The sequence below is a fragment of the Nycticebus coucang genome, chromosome 3 (genome assembly GCF_027406575.1).
Source record: "Nycticebus coucang isolate mNycCou1 chromosome 3, mNycCou1.pri, whole genome shotgun sequence".
Classification (NCBI taxonomy): Eukaryota; Metazoa; Chordata; class Mammalia; order Primates; family Lorisidae; genus Nycticebus; species Nycticebus coucang.
Window position 1 is genome coordinate 154,231,039 of NC_069782.1, and position 19,301 is coordinate 154,250,339.

At 46.2% G+C, this 19,301-nt stretch overlaps 1 protein-coding gene across 1 annotated transcript in view; it reads left to right on the forward strand.

Moving 5' to 3' along the window:
- Nucleotides 1-19,301, forward strand: part of FANK1 (fibronectin type III and ankyrin repeat domains 1) — an 86,396-nt gene that overhangs the window by 53,941 nt on the left and 13,154 nt on the right. The window contains 3 exon segments of the mRNA XM_053584573.1: nt 11,726-11,850; nt 18,063-18,144; nt 19,110-19,184. Coding sequence (XP_053440548.1) covers nt 11,726-11,850; nt 18,063-18,144; nt 19,110-19,184 — 282 coding nt within the window.

Sequence of the window (19,301 nt, forward strand, 5' to 3'; positions counted from 1 at the left end):
TTTAATTATAATTTCCCATTGCTGCCTTTTTTAATAACTAGAACTTCATTTTTGCTAGTGTTTCTACTGATATTTAGTTTTTCATCCAATTTTATCCCGTAAAGTTTTCTGTTTGCTTGTTTTGGTTTGATTTATAGCATTTTTGTCTTTCCTCTGTACTTGGTGGAGGTGGGGTACTGTGTCTGATCAGGTTAGCAAAGAGCTGCTGACCTCAAGGGAACCACCCAACTGGGCACCCCCAGAAGGTGGTTTTTTTTTAAGGTTGTGTCAAAGTACCCAGTTGTACACCTATATTGCTCTGTCTCCCTCTTTCCGTGCCTCTCTTCTTTTTGTCAATATTCCTTTTACCCACCCCCTCTCCTTTCTCGATTTTTTAACTTCTCACTCAGTCCTCCTTTCTTTCATCCCTTTCTTGCTCTTCAACCTTCTCACCCTTCTGGTCCTGTACCAAAAGGACTCATCTAACCCTTAGTCCACAGGCACGAGAACTTAAAGAGCAAGAGGAAGTGAAAGGAAAATTAGAGCAAGGAAACATAAAAGAAATCACTCATGAGGAAGAATCAGCAGAAAACTCCAGGCAACATGAAGAACCAGTCCAGAACAACCCCGCCAAGGGACCACGAGATAGCTACTGCAGAGGATTCCACCTATACAGAAATGTTAGGAATGACAGAAAGGGAATTTAGAATACACATGATGAAAACAATGAAAGAAATGATGGAAACAATGAAGGAAACTGCTAATAAAGTGAAAATAACCAAAAGGAAATCAAAAAACAGAATCAAATCAGAGATGAACGATATGAAGAATATAAAAAGGATATAGCAGACCTGAAGGAACTGAAACAGTCAATTAGGGAACTTAAAGATGCAATGGAAAGTATCAGCAACAGGTTAGACCATGCAGAAGAAAGAATTTCAGAGGTAGAAGACAAAGTTCTTGAGATAATTCAGATAGTAAAAGAGGCAGAAAAGAAGAGAGAGAAAGCAGAACGTTCACTGTCAGAATTATGGGACTTTATGAAGCGTTCCAACATACGAGTTATAGGAATCCCAGAAGGGGAAGAAGAATGCCCCAGAGGAATGGAAGCCATATTAAAGAATATTATAAAAGAAAATTTCCCAAATATCACCAAAGATTCTGACACACCGCTTTCAGAGGGATATCGGACCCCAGGTCGCCTCAACTCTAACTGAGCCTGTCCAAGACACATTGTGATGAACCTGTCCAAAGTCAAGACAAAAGAAAAGATTCTGCAAGCTGCCAGGAGTAAGTGCCAGTTGACCTACAGGGGCAAATCCATCAGAGTGACCGCAGACTTCTCTAATGAAACTTTCCAAGCAAGATGACAATGGTCATCTACCTTTAATCTACTTTAGCAGAACAATTTCCAGCCCAGAATTCTGTACCCTGCTAAGCTAAGCTTAAAAATTGATGGAGAAATCAAATGATTTACGGATATACAAACATTGAGGAAATTTGCCACAACAAGACCAGCTCTACAGGAAATACTTCAACCTGTTATACATACTGACCACCACAATGGATCGGCAGCAAAGTAAGAACTTAGAAATTAAAGGACAGAACTTAACCTCCACACTGATGCAAAAGATAAAACTAAGCAATGGACTCTCACAAAATAAGATGAATAGATACTACCACACTTATCAATTATCTCAATAAATGTTAATGGCTTGAATTGCCCACTGAAGAGACATAGATTGGCTGACTGTATTAAAAAACACAAGCCATCCATTTGCTGTCTGCAAGAAACATACCTGGCCTCAAAAGACAAATTAAAGCTCCGAGTCGACGGTTGGAAGACAATTTTTCAGGCAAATGGCATTCAGAAGAAAAGAGAAATTGTAATCTTTTTTTCAGATTCATGTGGATTTAAAGCAACTAAAGTCAAAAAAGACAAAGATGGTCACTTTATATTGATCAAGGGAAAAATACAACAAGATGTTTCAATTCTAAATATTTATGCACCCAATTTAAATGCTCCCAGATTCTTGAAACAGACCTTACTCAGTCTGAGCAATATGATATCTGATAATACCATAATAACAGGGGACTTTAATACTCCTCTTACAGAGCTGGACAGATCCTCTAAACAGAAATCAAACAAAGATATAAGAGATTTAAATGAGACCCTAGAACAACTGTGCTCGATAGACGCATATAGAACACTCCATCCCAAAGATAAAGAATATACATTCTTCTCATCACCCCATGGAACATTCTCCAAAATTGATCATATCCTGGGACACAAAACAAATATCAACAGAATCAAAAGAATTGAAATTTTACCTTGTATCTTCTCAGACCATAAGGCACTAAAGGTGGAACTCACCTCTAACAAAAATGCTCGACCCCACCCAAAGGCATGGAAATTAAACAATCTTCTGTTGAATAAAAGATGGGTGCAGGAAGAAATAAAACAGGAAATCATAAACTTCCTTGAGCATAACAACAATGAAGACACAAGCTACCAAAACCTGTGGGAAACTGCAAAAGCAGTTTTGAGAGGAAAATTCATCACTTTAGATGCCTACATTCAAAAAACAGAAAGAGAGCGCATCAACAATCTCACAAGCCATCTTATGGAGTTGGAAAAAGAAGAACAATCTAAGCCTAATGTCAGTAGAAGAAAAGAAATATCCAAAATCAAATCAAAGATCAATGAAATTGAAAACAAAAGAATCATTCAGAAAATTAATGAAACAAGGAGTTGGTTTTTTGAAAAAATAAATAAAATAGATAAACCGCTGGCCAGACTAACGAGAAATAGAAAAGTAAAATCTCTAGTAACCTCAATCAGAAATGATAAAGGGGAAATAACAACTGATCCCAGAGATCCAAGAGATCATCTCTGAATACTACCAGAAACTCTATGCCCACAAATTTGACAATGTGAAGGAAATGGATCAATATTTGGAATCACACCCTCTCCCTAGACTTAGCCAGGAAGAAATAGAGCTCCTGAACAGACCAATTTCAAGCACTGAGATCAAAGAAACAATAAAAAATCTTCCAACCAAAAAATGCCCTGGTCCAGATGGCTTCACTCCAGAATTCTATCAAACCTTCAAGGAAGAGCTTATTCCTGTACCTCAGAAATTATTCCAAAAAATTGAGGAAGAAGGAATCTTCCCCAACACATTCTATGAAGCAAACATCACCCTGATACCAAAACCAGGAAAAGACCCGAACAAAAAGAATTTCAGACCAATCTCACTCATGAATATAGATGCAAAAATTCTCAACAAAATTCTAGCCAAGAGATTACAGCTTATCATCAAAAAAGTCATTCATCATGATCAAGTAGGCTTCATCCCAGGGATGCAAGGCTGGTTTAACATACGCAAGTCTATAAACGTTATCCACCATATTAATAGAGGCAAAAATAAAGATCACATGATCCTCTCAATAGATGCAGAAAAAGCATTTGATAAAATCCAGCATCCTTTTCTAATTAGAACTCTGAAGAGTATAGGCATAGGTGGCACATTTATAAAACTGATTGAAGCTATCTATGACAAACCCACAGCTAATATTTTACTGAATGGAGTAAAACTGAAAGCTTTTCCTCTTAGAACTGGAACCAGACAAAGTTGTCCTCTGTCACCTTTACTATTCAACATAGTGCTGGAAGTTCTAGCCAATACAATTAGACAAGACAAGGAAATAAAGGGAATCCAAATGGGAGCAGAGGAGGTCAAACTCTCCCTCTTTGCTGACGACATGATCTTATACTTAGAGAACCCCAAAGACTCAACCACAAGACTCCTAGAAGTCATCAAAAAATACAGTAATGTTTCAGGATATAAAATCAATGTTCACAAGTCAGTAGCCTTTGTATACACCAATAACAGTCCAGATGAGAAGCTAATTAAGGACACAACTCCCTTCACCATAGTTTCAAAGAAAATGAAATACCTAGGAATATACCTAATGAAGGAGGTGAAGGACCTCTATAAAGAAAATTACGAAATCCTCAGAAAGGAAATAGCAGAGGATATTAACAAATGGAAGAACATACCATGCTCATGGATGGGAAGAATCAACATTGTTAAAATGTCTATACTTCCCAAAGCAATCTACCTATTCAATGCCATTCCTATCAAAATACCAACATCGTACTTTCAAGATTTGGAGAAAATGATTCTGCGTTTTGTATGGAACTGGAAAAAACCCCGTATAGCTAAGGCAGTTCTTAGTAATGAAAATAGAGCTGGGGGCATCAGCATACCAGACTTTAGTCTGTACTACAAAGCCATAGTGGTCAAGACAGCATGGTGCTGGCACAAAAACAGAGACATAGACACTTGGAATCGAATTGAAAACCAAGAAATGAAACTAACATCTTATAACCACCTAATCTTTGATAAACCAAACCAGAACATACCTTGGGGGAAAGATTCCCTATTCAATAAATGGTGTTGGGAGAACTGGATGTGTACAGGTAAAAGACTGAAACTGGACCCACACCTTTCCCCACTCACAAAAATTGATTCAAGATGGATAAAGGACTTAAATTTAAGGCATGAAACAATAAAAATCCTCCAAGAAAGCATAGGAAAAACACTGGAAGATATTGGCCTGGGGAAAGACTTCATGAAGAAGACTGCCATGGCAATTGCAACAACAACAAAAATAAACAAATGGGACTTCATTAAACTGAAAAGCTTCTGTACAGCTAAGGAGACAATAACCAAAGCAAAGAGACAACCTACACAATGGGAAAGGATATTTGCATATTTTCCATCAGACAAAAGCTTGATAACTAGGATCTATAGAGAACTCAAATTCACATTAAAAAAGCCAACAATCCCTTATATCAATGGGCAAGAGACATGAATAGAACCTTCTCTAAAGATGACAGACGAATGGCTAACAAACACATGAAAAAATGTTCATCATCTCTGTATATTAGAGAAATGCAAATCAAAACAACCCTGAGATATCATCTAACCCCAGTGAGAATGGCCCACATCAAAGAATCTCAAAACTGCAGATGCTGGTGTGGATGTGGAGAGAAGGGAACACTTTTACACTGCTGGTGGGACTGCAAACTAGTACAACCTTTCTGGAAGGAAGTGTGGAGAAACCTCAAAGCACTCAAGCTAGACCTCCCATTTGATCCTGCAATCCCATTACTGGGCATCTACCCAGAAGGAAAAAAACCCTTTTATCATAAGGACACTTGTACTAGACTGTTTATTGCAGCTCAATTTACAATCGCCAAAATGTGGAAACAGCCTAAATGCTGGGTTTGAACCCACCACCTCTGGCATATGGGACCAGCACTCTACTCCTTGAGCCACAGGCGCTGCCCATGATAAGTTCTTCTATGGAGAAAGGCACAGACATCTTTCTTTCCCCTCCTCTCCCCCAGGCCCCCTTCCTCCTGCTCTCTGCCTTTGCCGGGCTGTCAGGTGGTTGGCTTCACCTAGAGAAGGCTCAGCCGTGTGGCACAGCCTGAGGTTGCGTCCTTGTCAGTCACAGACCTGCCGGCCCCCAGGCCCGAGAAGGCACCGGGAGGACGCGGCATCTCTGGGCCGGCGGAGAGGTGGCGGCACCAGCTTGTCGCTAGGTGGCAGAATTAGGCTGTGCTAATCCTGACCTCTTCGGCTCCGTTCTGCCGCTTTCTCTGCACATTATTACAATGAGCATTTGCAAATGCCTTTCTTCGGAGAAGCGATCATCTACAACAGTATTTTTCAACCCTTTTTAACCTCACGGCACACTTGAACCAGTAGTTACACTTCTGCAGCATAATTAAATGATGCTGATAAAAAGAAGAGTTAAAAAGAAAAGGAATATATTTACTGTGCTTTTAACTTCTTCAAAAATAATTGATGATGTTTAAAAAATTTCGCAGCACACCTAAGACCGTCTCACTGCACGCCAGTGTGCCACAGCACACCATTGAAAATCACGGATCTAGAACTTCCTCCTGACCCCCGGGTTCTGTTCTTGCTGGTCTGTCTCAGATCAGTAGCCCTGTCTGTTCTTGGGTCTCCTCCGCTGCCTTTCCTGGGCGATCAGCGGCTGAGTCTTGTGGGCTCTCCCTTTGGAGAATCCCCTCTGTGCTTCCCTTCACCAGGCAGGGGTGTGCCCCCGCAGCAGAAAGCTCCGTCTTCTGTCGGTCCCCAGGTCTCACACCTGTCCAGTGTATTTGTGGTTGGAATAAGTTGGGCTTATCTCTCTTTTTTGCTTCTGTCCTTCTATCTCGTTGTGTTAATTTTTATTGAATATTCCTTTTGTCAGATTGTCTTTGGTGGGTCTCCATTGCTTGAAGTGTGAAGGTCAGCCTCTTTAGACTAACATTTGGTCCCTCCGTTTTGCCCATGACCTGCCTTTCCTCTTCCCTCCTGTTTCTGAGCAAGACCCCTACAGTGAGACCTTTTTCTGCTCTTTTTTAAATTTTCTTTTTTTCTTTTTCTTTTTTTTCTGAGACAGATTCTTACTCTGTTGCCCTGGGTAGAGCGCCGTGGCATCATACCTCACTGTAACCTCAAATTCTCAGGCTCAAGCAATCCCCTTGCTTCAGCCTCCCACGTAGCTGGGACTACAGGCAGTCACTGTAACGCCCAGCTATTTTTAGAGATGGGGTCTTGCTCTTACTCAGGCTGGTCTGAAACTCATGAGCTCAGGCAGTCCACCCACCTTGGCTTCCCAAAGTGCTGGGATTACAGCCATGAGCCTCTGCACCCAGCCCTTCTTTTGCTCTTTGAATATGCCTGGGCTTTTTCTGCATGTGTGAGCTGTCTTCACCATTCAGACAAGCTTCTGCCATCCCCCCGTCCTTTCTTCTGCCCAGGTTGGATTTTACCTCTACTGAGAATTCCCTTTACTATCCTATTGTCTGGCCCCCTAAATTCCTGTAGTGGTGGCCTTGCCATGCGCTCATCCCCCATCAGCATGCACAATAATACTGAGTGCTCACTGTGTGGGGGACACTCCGGGATACTAGGGATAGGGTACCAGGGACACACAGACCAAAATTCCTCCCTCCTGCTGAGGCAGGCAAAAAGTCAGTAGTATGTCACAAGGTGGTAAGTGCTAAGGAGAAAAAGCAGAGGAAAAGTTAGGGGCTTAGGGCAGAGGGGGCCCTGAGGTGGCTTCTGCGTGAGGACCTGACGCATGTGTGGGATGTCCCGAGCCTTGCAGCTCTCTGGGGGAAGGACGTTCCAGAAGAGCAAACAGCAAGTGAGAGAGCCTTGTGCTGGGAGTGAGGAGTGGTGTGAACAAGGAGGGGACTTTGTCCCTGGGTCCTGGAGTTGTCGGGAGGACTTGGGCTATGGCTCCGAGTGTGGTGGGGAGAGCCGTGGTCTGGCTTGGGTTTCAGGGGTCACTCTGGCAGCGGAGCTGGACAGGCTGTAGGGTCAAGGTGCCTAGCCACTGGGAGGACGTGCTCGGAAGCTCTTGCCGTAATTCAGGTGGAGACAACACAGTGTGGGAAGTGCCGTGAATGCAGGAAATGCTTTAAAGATAGACTTTTACAAACTTGCTGGGAACCAGACATGGGATGTGAGCAAGAGGGTAGTCAAGGGGGATGAGACATCCAGCTTGGGCCGAGTTATGCCGCATGAAGCATCGGCGCCCCACTCTCAGTGGCTTGCAACAGCTGTGGCTGATTTCCCTTGGGAAGTACCTGCCGTGAGTCAGCCAAGGCCCATTCAGCATGGTCTTCCTGCCAGGGCCCAGGCTGGCCCAGTGGCCTCTGCCTGGATACTGTCAGTCACTGCGGAGAGAGCAGGGCATACTGCTCCCTGAAGCTTCCACCTGGGACACACTTCCCTGCTCAAAGCAGGACATGGGACCACATCTGAGTTCAACAGGGCAGGGAAGGAGGACCCTTGGAAGCCAGCACAGTATGGGCTTGTGAGCAATGAGCCTGTCTTCCATAGAGCGCCAAGGTTTTTGGCCTGAGTAACAGAGACGCTTTCCTTACCAAGGGGAGAGCAGCGGCTCAGTGGGAAACCATCAGACACCTAAGTTGAGACATCAAGGAGACCATTGCAAAAGGATGGACCAGAGAAAGGGTCTGGATTGGAGAGACAAATTTTAGAGCCATCAGTAGGAAACTGGATTGGAATTCTGGGGAGGGGACAGAGTGTGGAGAGAAAAGGAGATTGTGGTGTGTCTGGGTCCTGGGGCTTTGCACCACTGAGTTCCTTACGTTTCATGTTTGCTCGGCTCTTGCATTGGAGATTTACTCGTTAACGGGTAACAAAAATAAGGATGTGCTTTACTCTTTTGTGTATTTTCCTCTTGTGGAAATAGTGCCAGGATTCGTTTATTCTGTAAGCTGCCATGTAGGTGATGTAAAGGCGTGCTTCTCCACGCGTTTGACGGGTGCTCCGGGGAGTACCCTCCCCGTGTCTGCCTTGTAATCACTGGGAGAGCCCTGTGGACGTGTGGCCCGGCCCCGCTGACTCTCTGGTGCTCTCTCCAGGGCCATCTCTAGTGATGTGCTGAGCGTCTCCAGCCTTCGGTAACTGTGCTCAGTGACACCTGATTTTAATACAGTTTTATCTCCCTTTCTAGAGGTTACAAAGGTGCTGTTTTCTCCAGAGTGATCTTATTAATATATATTTAGCAATATTGAATTTTATTGAGCACTTCTGATTTTATTCTGGTCTAAAACTATATTAAGTCGTTGACACCTTGCACTGAAATACACTGAGACTTGCATATTCTATTCTCATTGAATTTCTAAAGATCTTTTCAGATGCCACAAGTTGTTAAGGGTGCAGTTTCTATGACTTTACTATCTAAGCATCCATGGACCTTTTCTCTCTTAACAATAAAATCTACCTACTTCTAAGGCCACTTTATGCCAAGCTGACATATTTTAGTTTCTAAAAAACTTTCATCCTCTTTTAGTTTTTCTGAATATCTTAGTTTGAGAGCTTTCACTTTTATAGTAAATGTATTTATGTCATTTCTAACATTTATCTACTTTCTTGGTATCTTGAATCAAATGTTTTTCTTCATGCCGTTGGTATCATTTTTTCCTTGACTTTCTTATAGTTTATTTTTTGGTTGCACTGGATACATCAGTTATCTATTGCTGCATAACAAACCACCCCCAAACTCAGTGGCCATGTTTTTTTGCTGATAATCTACAATCCGGGCAGGGTGTTGATGGTTCCTCTTTGCCTCACGAGGTCCTGGCTGATGCCTCTGTGCTGGGGCTGGAGGAGCCAAGTGATTCCCCCTCGGCCAGGTGGCCAGACAGCACAGGCTGGTGGGGCTTCACGTCTCCCACTGACTCTGTCTCTCCAGGTGGCCCCTCTCTGTGGCAGGGAGGTTGAGTTTCACATGGTTCGTGTCCAAGGGATGACAACAAAAGCATCCAGGGGTTTTAAGGCTCTGGCCCACAGCTGTGCATCACCACTTCTACCACATTCCATTCTGTTCCGGTGGGAGACGGTCATGTTCCTGCAGCATTGGAGAGACTTCTGGAAGCCAACTCAACCGACATTCCAGCACAGGTGATGACTTTTAGGTGAAGATAAACATGCTTCAGGCAAAGATGGTATCAGTTAGGAGGCTGAGTCCACCAGCACAGAGCAGGGACCCATGGACTCCTGATCAGAGGCACCTTTACAAGCTTAGTCTTTTTTTTGTGTGTGTGAGGGCCTGTTAGGGCCACATCCAAGAAATTATTTAGATTTTGGTGCCTGAAGTAACTTGTGATGTGAAAAAGGGATCAATGAGTGTTTAGTACATCATTTCACCTTGAAATTTCACATTTTGGATTAATAAAGGAGAAAGATCAAGGGAAAGAAGGTATTTGTGAAATGGTTTTCTGTTTTCAAAAAATGGTTCTACAGGTCTCAGATGGAAGTGAGGCTCCTTTCTCCAGAGTGCCCTGACCCTCTGTACACTGCACGCTGGCCCTGTGAGAGCACCTTGACCCTGCCCATCCCAGGTGCTGCATGACCTCCTGACCCAGGAATAAGTCCCAATCTTAGGCTGCGTGGGAGACCTCCGCCTGTCCGTCACAGAAGTCCATTCCCTGTTTCTCACTTGGCCGCCGAGCCCCCTCCACCGGGGCCTCATTCCCTTTGCCCCTCTCCACAACAGAGGGATCACTTGTTCCAGGGCTGAGTTTGGCCTTAGATATTCTGGGTTCTCTCTCAGGGTTACTCCTCCCTCTAAAGCCAGGGGCAGGGTTGTTCTCCAGCCACACTCTGAGTGCCATGTCAGCTCCTGCAGGGAAGGAGGGCTTTTCCCTTGGGGTCTGAGAGTGAGGCTGTCTGACTAATATCACAGGTGAGGTGTTAGCTCACTCGCCTGGCGCAGATCTAAAGCCGCGTTTTCAGATGAGCTTTTGTTAGTCATGACGCTGACTCTGGCATTGTCGTGCAGCCCAACTCAGCTGTCCCTTCCTCACTGCCCATGACTGCCCCTCTTCTTGCCACCCCACCAGCAGGAGAGGGGTCCACCCCTGGGCCTGTGACCAGGTCAGGGCCACGTCCCAGCCCAGCGCAGCACCTCGCTAGCAAGGGCTGCCAGACATGCTTGCTGAGTTGCGTGGGATGAAACTGATGTAAAAATATTTAGGTGCACAGAAACAACCTTGAAAAATTAGTTGTGAATCTCAAAGAATTGTTCTGGCCTCAGAGGAGGATCTATTGAGAATATAATAAAAAATAGAGACAGAAAAAAATTGGAGGAAACAAAAACAGTAAACTCAGAGTCTCAGGAGAGTTTTGAAGGGAGGAGGAAGAAGAAATAGCTGGAAATGGTACCCCCCACAAGCCTTTGAAGTATGAGGAAAGAGAAATGTAGATATAGGATTTGAAAAGGAATATATGGAATTTAGCCAGCTTCCAGTGAAGGTTGCTGGCAGCCTGGTTTGGGGTACCACTGGGAAACACTAGTGTCTCAGCTTCTGGAGACCGAGACACTGCCTTCCAGTCAGAGCCGGGCTCCAGAGGACTGTCTTGAAAGCAGAGGTGGGGGTCCCAGCACTTCTGCTGGACCCAGCCTCTTCGGAGCAGGTGGGCGGACCACCTGACCGCATTTCTTAGGGCTTATTTTGCTTCCTCTGAACAATGGAGGCCCAGTACTTCTTCCCTCTGGAGGCCTGTGGATTTCCACCGGGAGCTCTAATCAGATTTTTCTTCTAGAAATGATAGCATCCACTTCCCACAGACATTCCTGGATGAGCCTAACCTCGTGGCATGATGTCAGAGTTGTTTCTCGTGTGTGGCCTGAGTCCCCAGCGGCATGAAAAGGGGCTGTGGTCATGCATTTCCCTTCCTCGGGTCATTCCCGCGTTAGTATTTTGCTGCAGTAGGTATGTGGCCGCGTGCCAGACGGCCTTGCCCACCCACTCGAAGGCCCCACTTGAAAATCACATATATACAATTTGGTTGCCTATCTTGTCTTCCAGATGTGAAAATTTGTCACTTGACGACAGATGGCATGGGTTAGTGTGATTATTTCTCCAGAGTACAAACTTGCACGCCAGCTCTGTGTCAGGCCCCGGCTCCGCTCTATGGGACAGAAAGGGCATGTGCTGGGTAGGAACAGAGGCACCCTGTGTGAGGTACCCTCCATTCTAAGTTCAAAAAAGCAAGAGCAGGTCTGCCCAGGAAATAGATGGAATTCAGAGATCATCCTCACCTGCTCTTCTTGTGAGCTATCAGGGAGCAGGGACTCGGTTGCCCGGCGTTGTCACCATGTGTCTCCTCCTGTCTAGGGGATATTCCTCGAAGCATGTGATCGAAGGCCTGGAGCCAAGGACACTGTATAAATTTCGACTGAAGGTCACCAGTCCCTCTGGAGAGTTTGAGTACAGCCCCGTCATCTCAGTGTCTACGACCAGTGAGTACACCACCTCTGCTCTCACGTAGCTCGAGATAAGACATTCTGCCTTTGGTTGGGCCTTACCAGAAGCAGAAAATGACTCTATTTTAACAGACCGTGATAATATTGTTGGCTGGCGTGGCCTGGCCCTGACAGGACATAACAGAAGTCTAACTGTGCTTTCAGAATCAGAGGTAGTTTCTGTGCCAGGACTGTCCTGTTAGTAGACATCCCTAAGAAAGGGTGGAGTTACCTGCTTAGGAAACGGGCTGTGCCAGTGTCCCCACACAGCGGAACAGGCTGCCAGCTTGGATGTCCCTAGGTGAGGAGTTCCATTCAGTATCCCGTCCATTCTGGACAACCTCAGCGTGTTGGTCACGTAGATCTGACCCCTGGGGGCTGCTGTCAGGAAGGGTGAATGAACAGAGCACCATGGGAGGGAGCCCTCCACAGAGGCAGTGGGAAAAGAGGCCAGATACCACGCCTGTGATCACTTCGTCCTAGTCCCCGGGGAGCTCTTAAGGTATTTTCTGAGATTGGTATTTTAAAACATTTTAAAGATGCCATGTCCAGGGCTGTATTTGAACAGAATGTTGTGAAGACTAAGGAGTCAGGAATGTTCTTTGTGGCCCACCCAGTGAACACACATAGGCAAGGGTTTTTTGTTGTTGTTGTTGCACAAAGAAAATCTTCCTTTTGTGAGTCAAGCTCTTTTTCGGTTTTATTCAATGTAACATTTGGTGCACACCGCATACACTTTCTGTGGCCTTCAACTGTGCCCTTTAGGCATTTATTCCTGACAGTTGTGTGGAATAAAGGTAAAGCAGATTTCGAGTTAGCCTATAATACCTTCGGCAGCAGGGGACGGGACCTTAGTTGAGCAAACAGAGTTTGGTTAATGCTGAGAGTGGCGACTCTCTACATTTTCACTTGGTGCTCAGCTAACTATGAAAAAGTCCCATTTCAGAGATTTTTGAAATGAAATGGTCAGTTATGGAAGTGCAGGTCAGGACCGAGGGCTTGTTGCTTCACCTGGCAGTGTTGAAAGCATTCCAGTAGTTGAAAGCATGAACTTGGAGTTCACGGGGGAAGGGAAAGCAGCAGAGCGGCAGCGAGTGGGGAGGGGCTGGGGAAGGAGCTGCCAGAGGGAGCCCAGCGTTTGGCCAGGGGACATCCAGCCGGCTGCCTTTCAGTGCTGTCCTCTTGTTATCCTCAGCCACTCACAGGTCCCGCCTCGCCTCGCCTCTGCTCACCCACCCAGCCTGCCCCACAGGGAGAGCTGGGCCAGCAGGCGATTCCTTCCCCTTCTCTGCCACACGCGTCACTTCCCCCCAGCTACACAGCAGGGTCTCGCCACCTCCAAGAACAACTATTTGCATCTCATGTTACTTATTTGTTTACTATTTTGTCTCCCACCTACACTGTGGGCTCCTGAAGGATGGGGTGATGAATCGCCCACCTCCGAACGTAGATGATGCTGAATTAAGGCCCAGAGGCGGAATTAGAATACAAAGGGAAACACTCATTTTCTCAGCTTCTACTCATGTCTACTGGGAGACGGATCCATTGTCCACTGGCCGGGGAGAGGGTGAACAGGATTTTTCACCTAGCCACAGTGGGCTTTGGGTGTCCACGGACATCCTCTGAATAGCGCATGAAAGCAGGCCAGGGCCTTGCAGAGCTTCTGGCCGGAGTTCGCCGGTGTCATTGTGCCATTTGGAGCTCTAGTGGGAAGGTAGACGCCATCCTTGCTCTCTGCCTGTCAGGTGACAGGGCTGTGGGTTCTTGCTGGAGCTGGCTTTGGAGAGCCAGCCTCCAGGGGCTGGTCCGGGGCCCTTGTCATTCCCCTCTCGTGGCTTTGATGGGTACTTAAATAAGACCTCCCTGGGGGACGACAGCATGCTGGGATGGCTGTTTCTCTGCTGGGGAACAGCATAAATACCCACACCAGGAAGCCAGCTCAGCCTCACAGGGCTGCACTGTGTGGGGGGAATCAGGTTCTCTCTTCCTCCGGCTGGGGCTGGCTCTTGGCTCCCAGTGGCTCCCTGGGCTATTGTTGTGTTTATAATATCCAAAGCAGACTCTCTTAAGGAGGCAGATCATGCTGGACAGAGAATTAGAAATGGGCACATTATGCCGAGCAAGTGAAAATGCTTCCGTGGGTTGATAATTTGCATTCAGTTTGAGAGTGTTTTAATGAATCACAAAAGCATGTACTTAGTTTGAATAAAGGATGCTCAGCCCTTTCTTTTTTTTTTCCCCAGGTAAAGTACATGAGATTCTTGTTTAAATGAGGCATGCAATTTTAATCAGTTGGGCCCTTAAAAAGAAAGAAAAACAGCTGCTGCTTGTTAATTGGCAAATACCTTCTCCAAAGAGCTCATGATTTATTCACTACTTTTAATAAAGACTTACATTCCACCAAGAAAGATGTTATCACCATATAATAACACCTGCTAGGACACCGGCACCTAAGTGACCATCTTACAGAACACGGGCGATGGCGTCCCCAAGACCACCGACCCTTCTCCTCCCTCCTCGTGGGTGTCCCTGTTCACGTGGCTCAGGCGCTTGTGTCCCACTCAGCTCAGATGAGCATTCGCCGCCATCTTTATCATGGCCAGGACCAGTCTGATGTTTGTAATCGCAACACTCAATTACAAGTATCACTAACAAACACTGGAAAACAACCAGAAAAATAAGCCAGAAGGCCTTTAGCGCTCAGCTGCACTTGGTGGTGGCAGGCCTGAAGGACTCGGGGCTGGAAGGAGGGGAACATTCTGCTTACCCTGGAATTTCCTGTCTGTTTTCTGTGACTCTTGCCTACAGTGGGAGTAGGAGGAATCGCTGTGCACTACAAACAAGGGCCTTTTCATTTCTTTTCTGTCTCTTGGTCAAATTCATGTAAACGTGAGACTTTTCTTTGCCTTAGTTGATTCCTGTGGGTCCCGGTGGTGACCCTCAGTCCCTCTTGTCCGTCCTGGACTGGCGTGAGGAGGACTAAGGAGTTAAGGCCGGGAAAGAGCTTTCACACCTGCCGTGAGGGTTATTTCTTGAGACGATGGTTACTTTTCGTGTTTGCTGAGGCTCCGCAAGCAAGGACTGATGAACCTTGTCTCCTTCCCTTCTGTGAGGCGTCCCTTTGTTCTCAGAGTGAGCTGAGAAGGGCTGGTGACTCCTCCAGAAAGTGGGATAGGCAGCACATTTGTTTTGATTATATCATTATTCAAAGACCCTCAAGCTTTATGAGCAACAAATGAACTTATTTCATTTCTTTTTTCTTTTTTTTTTTGTGAGACAGAGTCACAGCTCACAGCAACCTCAAACTCTTGGGTTTAAGCGATTCTCCTGCCTCAGCCTCCCAAGTAGCCGGGACTACAGGCACCTGCCACAACACCCGGCTATATTTTGGTTGTAGTTGTCGTCGTTGTTTGGCAGGCCTGGGTGGAGTTGGAACTGCCAGCTCTGGTGTATGTGGCTGGCACCCTAGCTACTGAGCTAGGGGCGCCGAGCCTGAACCTATTTCATTTTCTAACACTCTGCACCCTGCAGAACCCCCTGGTGGGGACTACTAGGGAGTGCCCCCAATCCAGGGAGCCTACGTGGAGGAGGAGGGTGTGGGGTGGAGGCGGCAGTGCAGGGGTGCAGTGGCGCGTGTGCCTTCAGAACTTTGCTTAAGGTTCCACAAAGTTAGTGCTTTTATAAAGATTCTTAGGTATCCCCTTTCATCTCACTTCTGGAGGGGCATCGTGTTTATTTAAGATGTCCGTATCCAGAATTTAGTAAGAATGGAAGAGCGTAGTTAATCAGATTCCCGGCGGGAGGGACACTGGGGCCTTGCCAGAGACTGGCCCGACTCTGCTGCTGCCCGCCCCTGCTGGCTGACCTTGCACAGCTCAGCCTTTCTGATTCTGCGTCCTGTGGTTTGGAGGAGAATTTAAAAAGTATTATGTAAAGTCCTGTGTAGGGCTTAATAGGATCTGAGTTAGGGTACCACACATTGTAACCCTGTGTAGAAACAGGAAGAGCTCCATATGTTGTTATGTTGATTCTATTTCTATGCAAAGGACTTGCTTTTATGTTTTCAGTGGCAGGTGAAGCTTGAGAGTCACAGATGTGGGGCTGCAGAGACTTGTACAGACTCACCCCTTCCATCTTTGTGGGTGGCCAGAGGGACGGGAAACACCAGCGGGTTTGGTCAACCCACCTAAAGTGTGGAGGGGTTGCACCATAATTTCAAGGTCATGTTAGTCTAGCTCAGGGCTCTCAACTGTGGTGCTATTGACATTTTGGGACTGAATAGTTCTTATCTGCTAGAGGTCAGTAGCAACATCCCCTAAGCCAGTGGTTCTCAACCTTCCTGATGCTGCGACCCTTTAATACAGTTCCTCATGTTGTGGTGACCCCCAACCATAAAATTATTGAAGTAGCAATGAAAATAATTTTATGGTTGGGGGTCACCACAACATGAGGAACTGTATTAAAGGGTCGTGGCATTAGGAAGGTTGAAAACCACTGCTCTAAGTTGTGGTAACCAAAATGCTACCAGACAATGGCAAGTGACCCCTGCGGTCCAAACCCCGCCTCCTTCCTCAGCCCCAGAGTGAAGCCACTGGACCGGGCATGACCTCCCCTTGGAAGGCCAGGGCCAGCTGCGGCGTGGCCTTTGATGGCTTATCATGATACTTTTATTTGAAGCTTTTGGTCTAAAAATACATGTGACATGATAAAAAGGAAACATCATGTGGCTAAAAAAAAATCTTTAATAGATTGGCAAGTTCTAGCCCCAAAACTGTTATTTCAGGAGAATTAGATTTGGCCTAATTTTTTTTTTTTTATCAGAGAAAGGAAGGGGTAAAGGCCGTTCTCTGGAGATGCCTTCTTCTGTCCTACTATTCTCCTGATTTGCGTATTGCCCATTTCACTTTGCTTAGCCAGGACACTCTGAGGAACCCAGCGAGACGTGTCCCACCATGAGGGGCAGGGCCAGCAAGGCTGGCTGACCTCCGCAGGCCAGGCTGTAAGGGGGAGGCGTGGGGGGCCCTAGGAGGCTGTCCAGGGGCTGTGGGAGAGGATGAGGCAGGGGCTGGGTGTTTTCTTTTAGCGTTTAGAATAGTAGGTTTAGAATAGTAGGTTTTAGCGTTTAGAATAGTGGACACCACAGTGTAACTGAGGACCAGATTTTTATCACTCTCCGGGGCCACCAGCACCTAGCCCAAGACTTGGCACGTAGGTGACTCAGTAAACACTTCGGGGTTGAATGCATGAGACCTCTGAGACAATGTAGACCAGGGATGACACACTCCAGTGCCTGCAGGTGTGTGGGTGGGCAGGTGGCTGTAGTGCTAAGCTTGTGGTGAGCTGCCCTGCGGAGTTAGCACTTCCCCGCATGAAGCACACCTGCTATTCCTCATTTTTCATTTCGTTTTTCTCAAATCCTCCTCCTTGCTCGTCTCTCTGGGGTCAAGGCCAACATGTGCGTCATATTCCTGGGAAGAGCTGAAAGCTTCGGTTTCAAGTGTTAAGAGCCCTTGGTCCTCATTTGCTGTTGGTAGTTTGACAACCCTTTGGCAAACACAACCAGCACATTGTGACAACTGCTGAGGTTCTCCTTGCTTGGAAGAAGCATCTGTTAAGTCTTACGAAACCTGAAAGGATTATTTTCAAACATCAAAATCATATTCTTTTTCCTTTTTTTTTTTTGAGACAGAGTCTCACTATGTCACCCTCAGTAGAGTGTTGTGGCATCACAGCTCACAGCAACCTCAAACTCTTGGGCTCAAGCGATTCTCCTGCCTCAGCCTCCTGAGTAGCTGGGACTACAGGTGCCCACCACAACGCCCGGCTATTTTTAGAGATGCGGTCTTGCTCTGGCTTAGGCTGGTCTCGAACCTGTGAGCTCAGGCAGTCCACGTGCAAGTGCTGAGATGATAGGTGTGAGCCACAGCGCCCAGCCCCTCAAAATCATATTCATAGAGCAATACTTTATAACTTGAAAATGTACCAAGCCCTTCAGCAGGTCAGTCTAAATGTTTCCTCAATATGTGAAAACAAGGTTTTTTTCAGTAAAAGAAGTGGTTGAGTAGGAATCGTGGGATATACTTAATCAGAGCAGCCCGGTGCCTTCCTGGGGATGAACATCCATCCAGGGGAGGCCGCCGGAGGGAGATGCCGGAGTGCGGCTCCTTCCATTATCCTTTGGGTGACTGCTTTCCGTCTCGTCTCTTCAGGGGAGCCCATGAGTAGCGAGCACTTTCATCGAGCTGTCAGTGTGAATGATGAAGATTTGCTTGTTCGGATCCTTCAAGGAGGGTGAGAGAACTCGGCTAGTTTTTTTTTTTAATGCCTGTAAAGCACAGGGCAATACGTGCTGCACCTTTCTTTTGTTTTCCTAAAAATTCCCACGCCTTTGAAGCTGCCTCCAAAATCGATCTCAGGGACTGGTGTGAGTTAAGAAAGATGCTCACAGGCCTCATGTAAGCAATTCGATTTTGTAATTATTTAAGGAAAATTGTAAAGGGAAACCACAAGCCTGGGTGTCATATTTTTCTTGCCACAAATAATTTCTGCACCTTCCACCCCCAGGTGCTCACATCCCATTCCTAATGAATTTAGAGAATCGCTAAATGAGCTGCTTTCTAATTTAAAATGAAACGTTACAGGAAATATGGTGACTACATGGGGATGTTTCAATGAAAAGTGGACAGCGATGTCTAGGTTTCTTTCCAATCAGTAGTTGTCAGCACCCGATTTGTGAACTGGGGCTCTGTAAGTTGGAGCAGAGACGGTGCCCACAAAAAGCCAAAGCTTCTAAGCTGACTTAAGACCTCTGCTTTCCTCCTTAATCGGCATCACTTACGCCCAGTAGGTGAGGTGGGACTGCAGGGCAAAGCCTGGGTCTCCACCAATATAGGCTAGTGTCGGGGTCGGGTGCGGGGAGTTGGCCCGTGCAGGGTAGAGGTGAAGGTGCTCTCCTAAGCTGATCTAAGGAAGCTATGCTCGGCTGACACGCGTTATTGGATGGCATAATGGTTTTGAGTTGAAGGGAGTGCTTATTTTAAGTGAAATTATAGCACTTTTCTCTTCTTATAAATTTGAATCTTTTAAAATATTAGGCAGGGCAGTCTGAGACAACACAAATTTCATGGCCCACAAGAAATTGGAGTTTTTGGTAAAATAAGCCACTTTAGCCACCTGTGCCCTGTAAGAGCCACCAGCTGAGTCCACAGGGAGCTATGCTGAGTGCGTTAATCTCTCTTCTCTGTGTTTTCCCCAAGCCACATTAACATTGATGTTCCCAATAAGTTTGGCTTTACTGCTCTGATGGTTGCTGCCCAGAAAGGATACACCAGGTACGGCTCTTCTTTTCTCATCTCTCGGAGCGAGTGGTCAGGAGAGGGCCGGGAGGGAAAGGGCCGTAGAGGAACCCAGCTGCCTTTCTCTGTCCACAGTCGTACCCTAGTACAGCT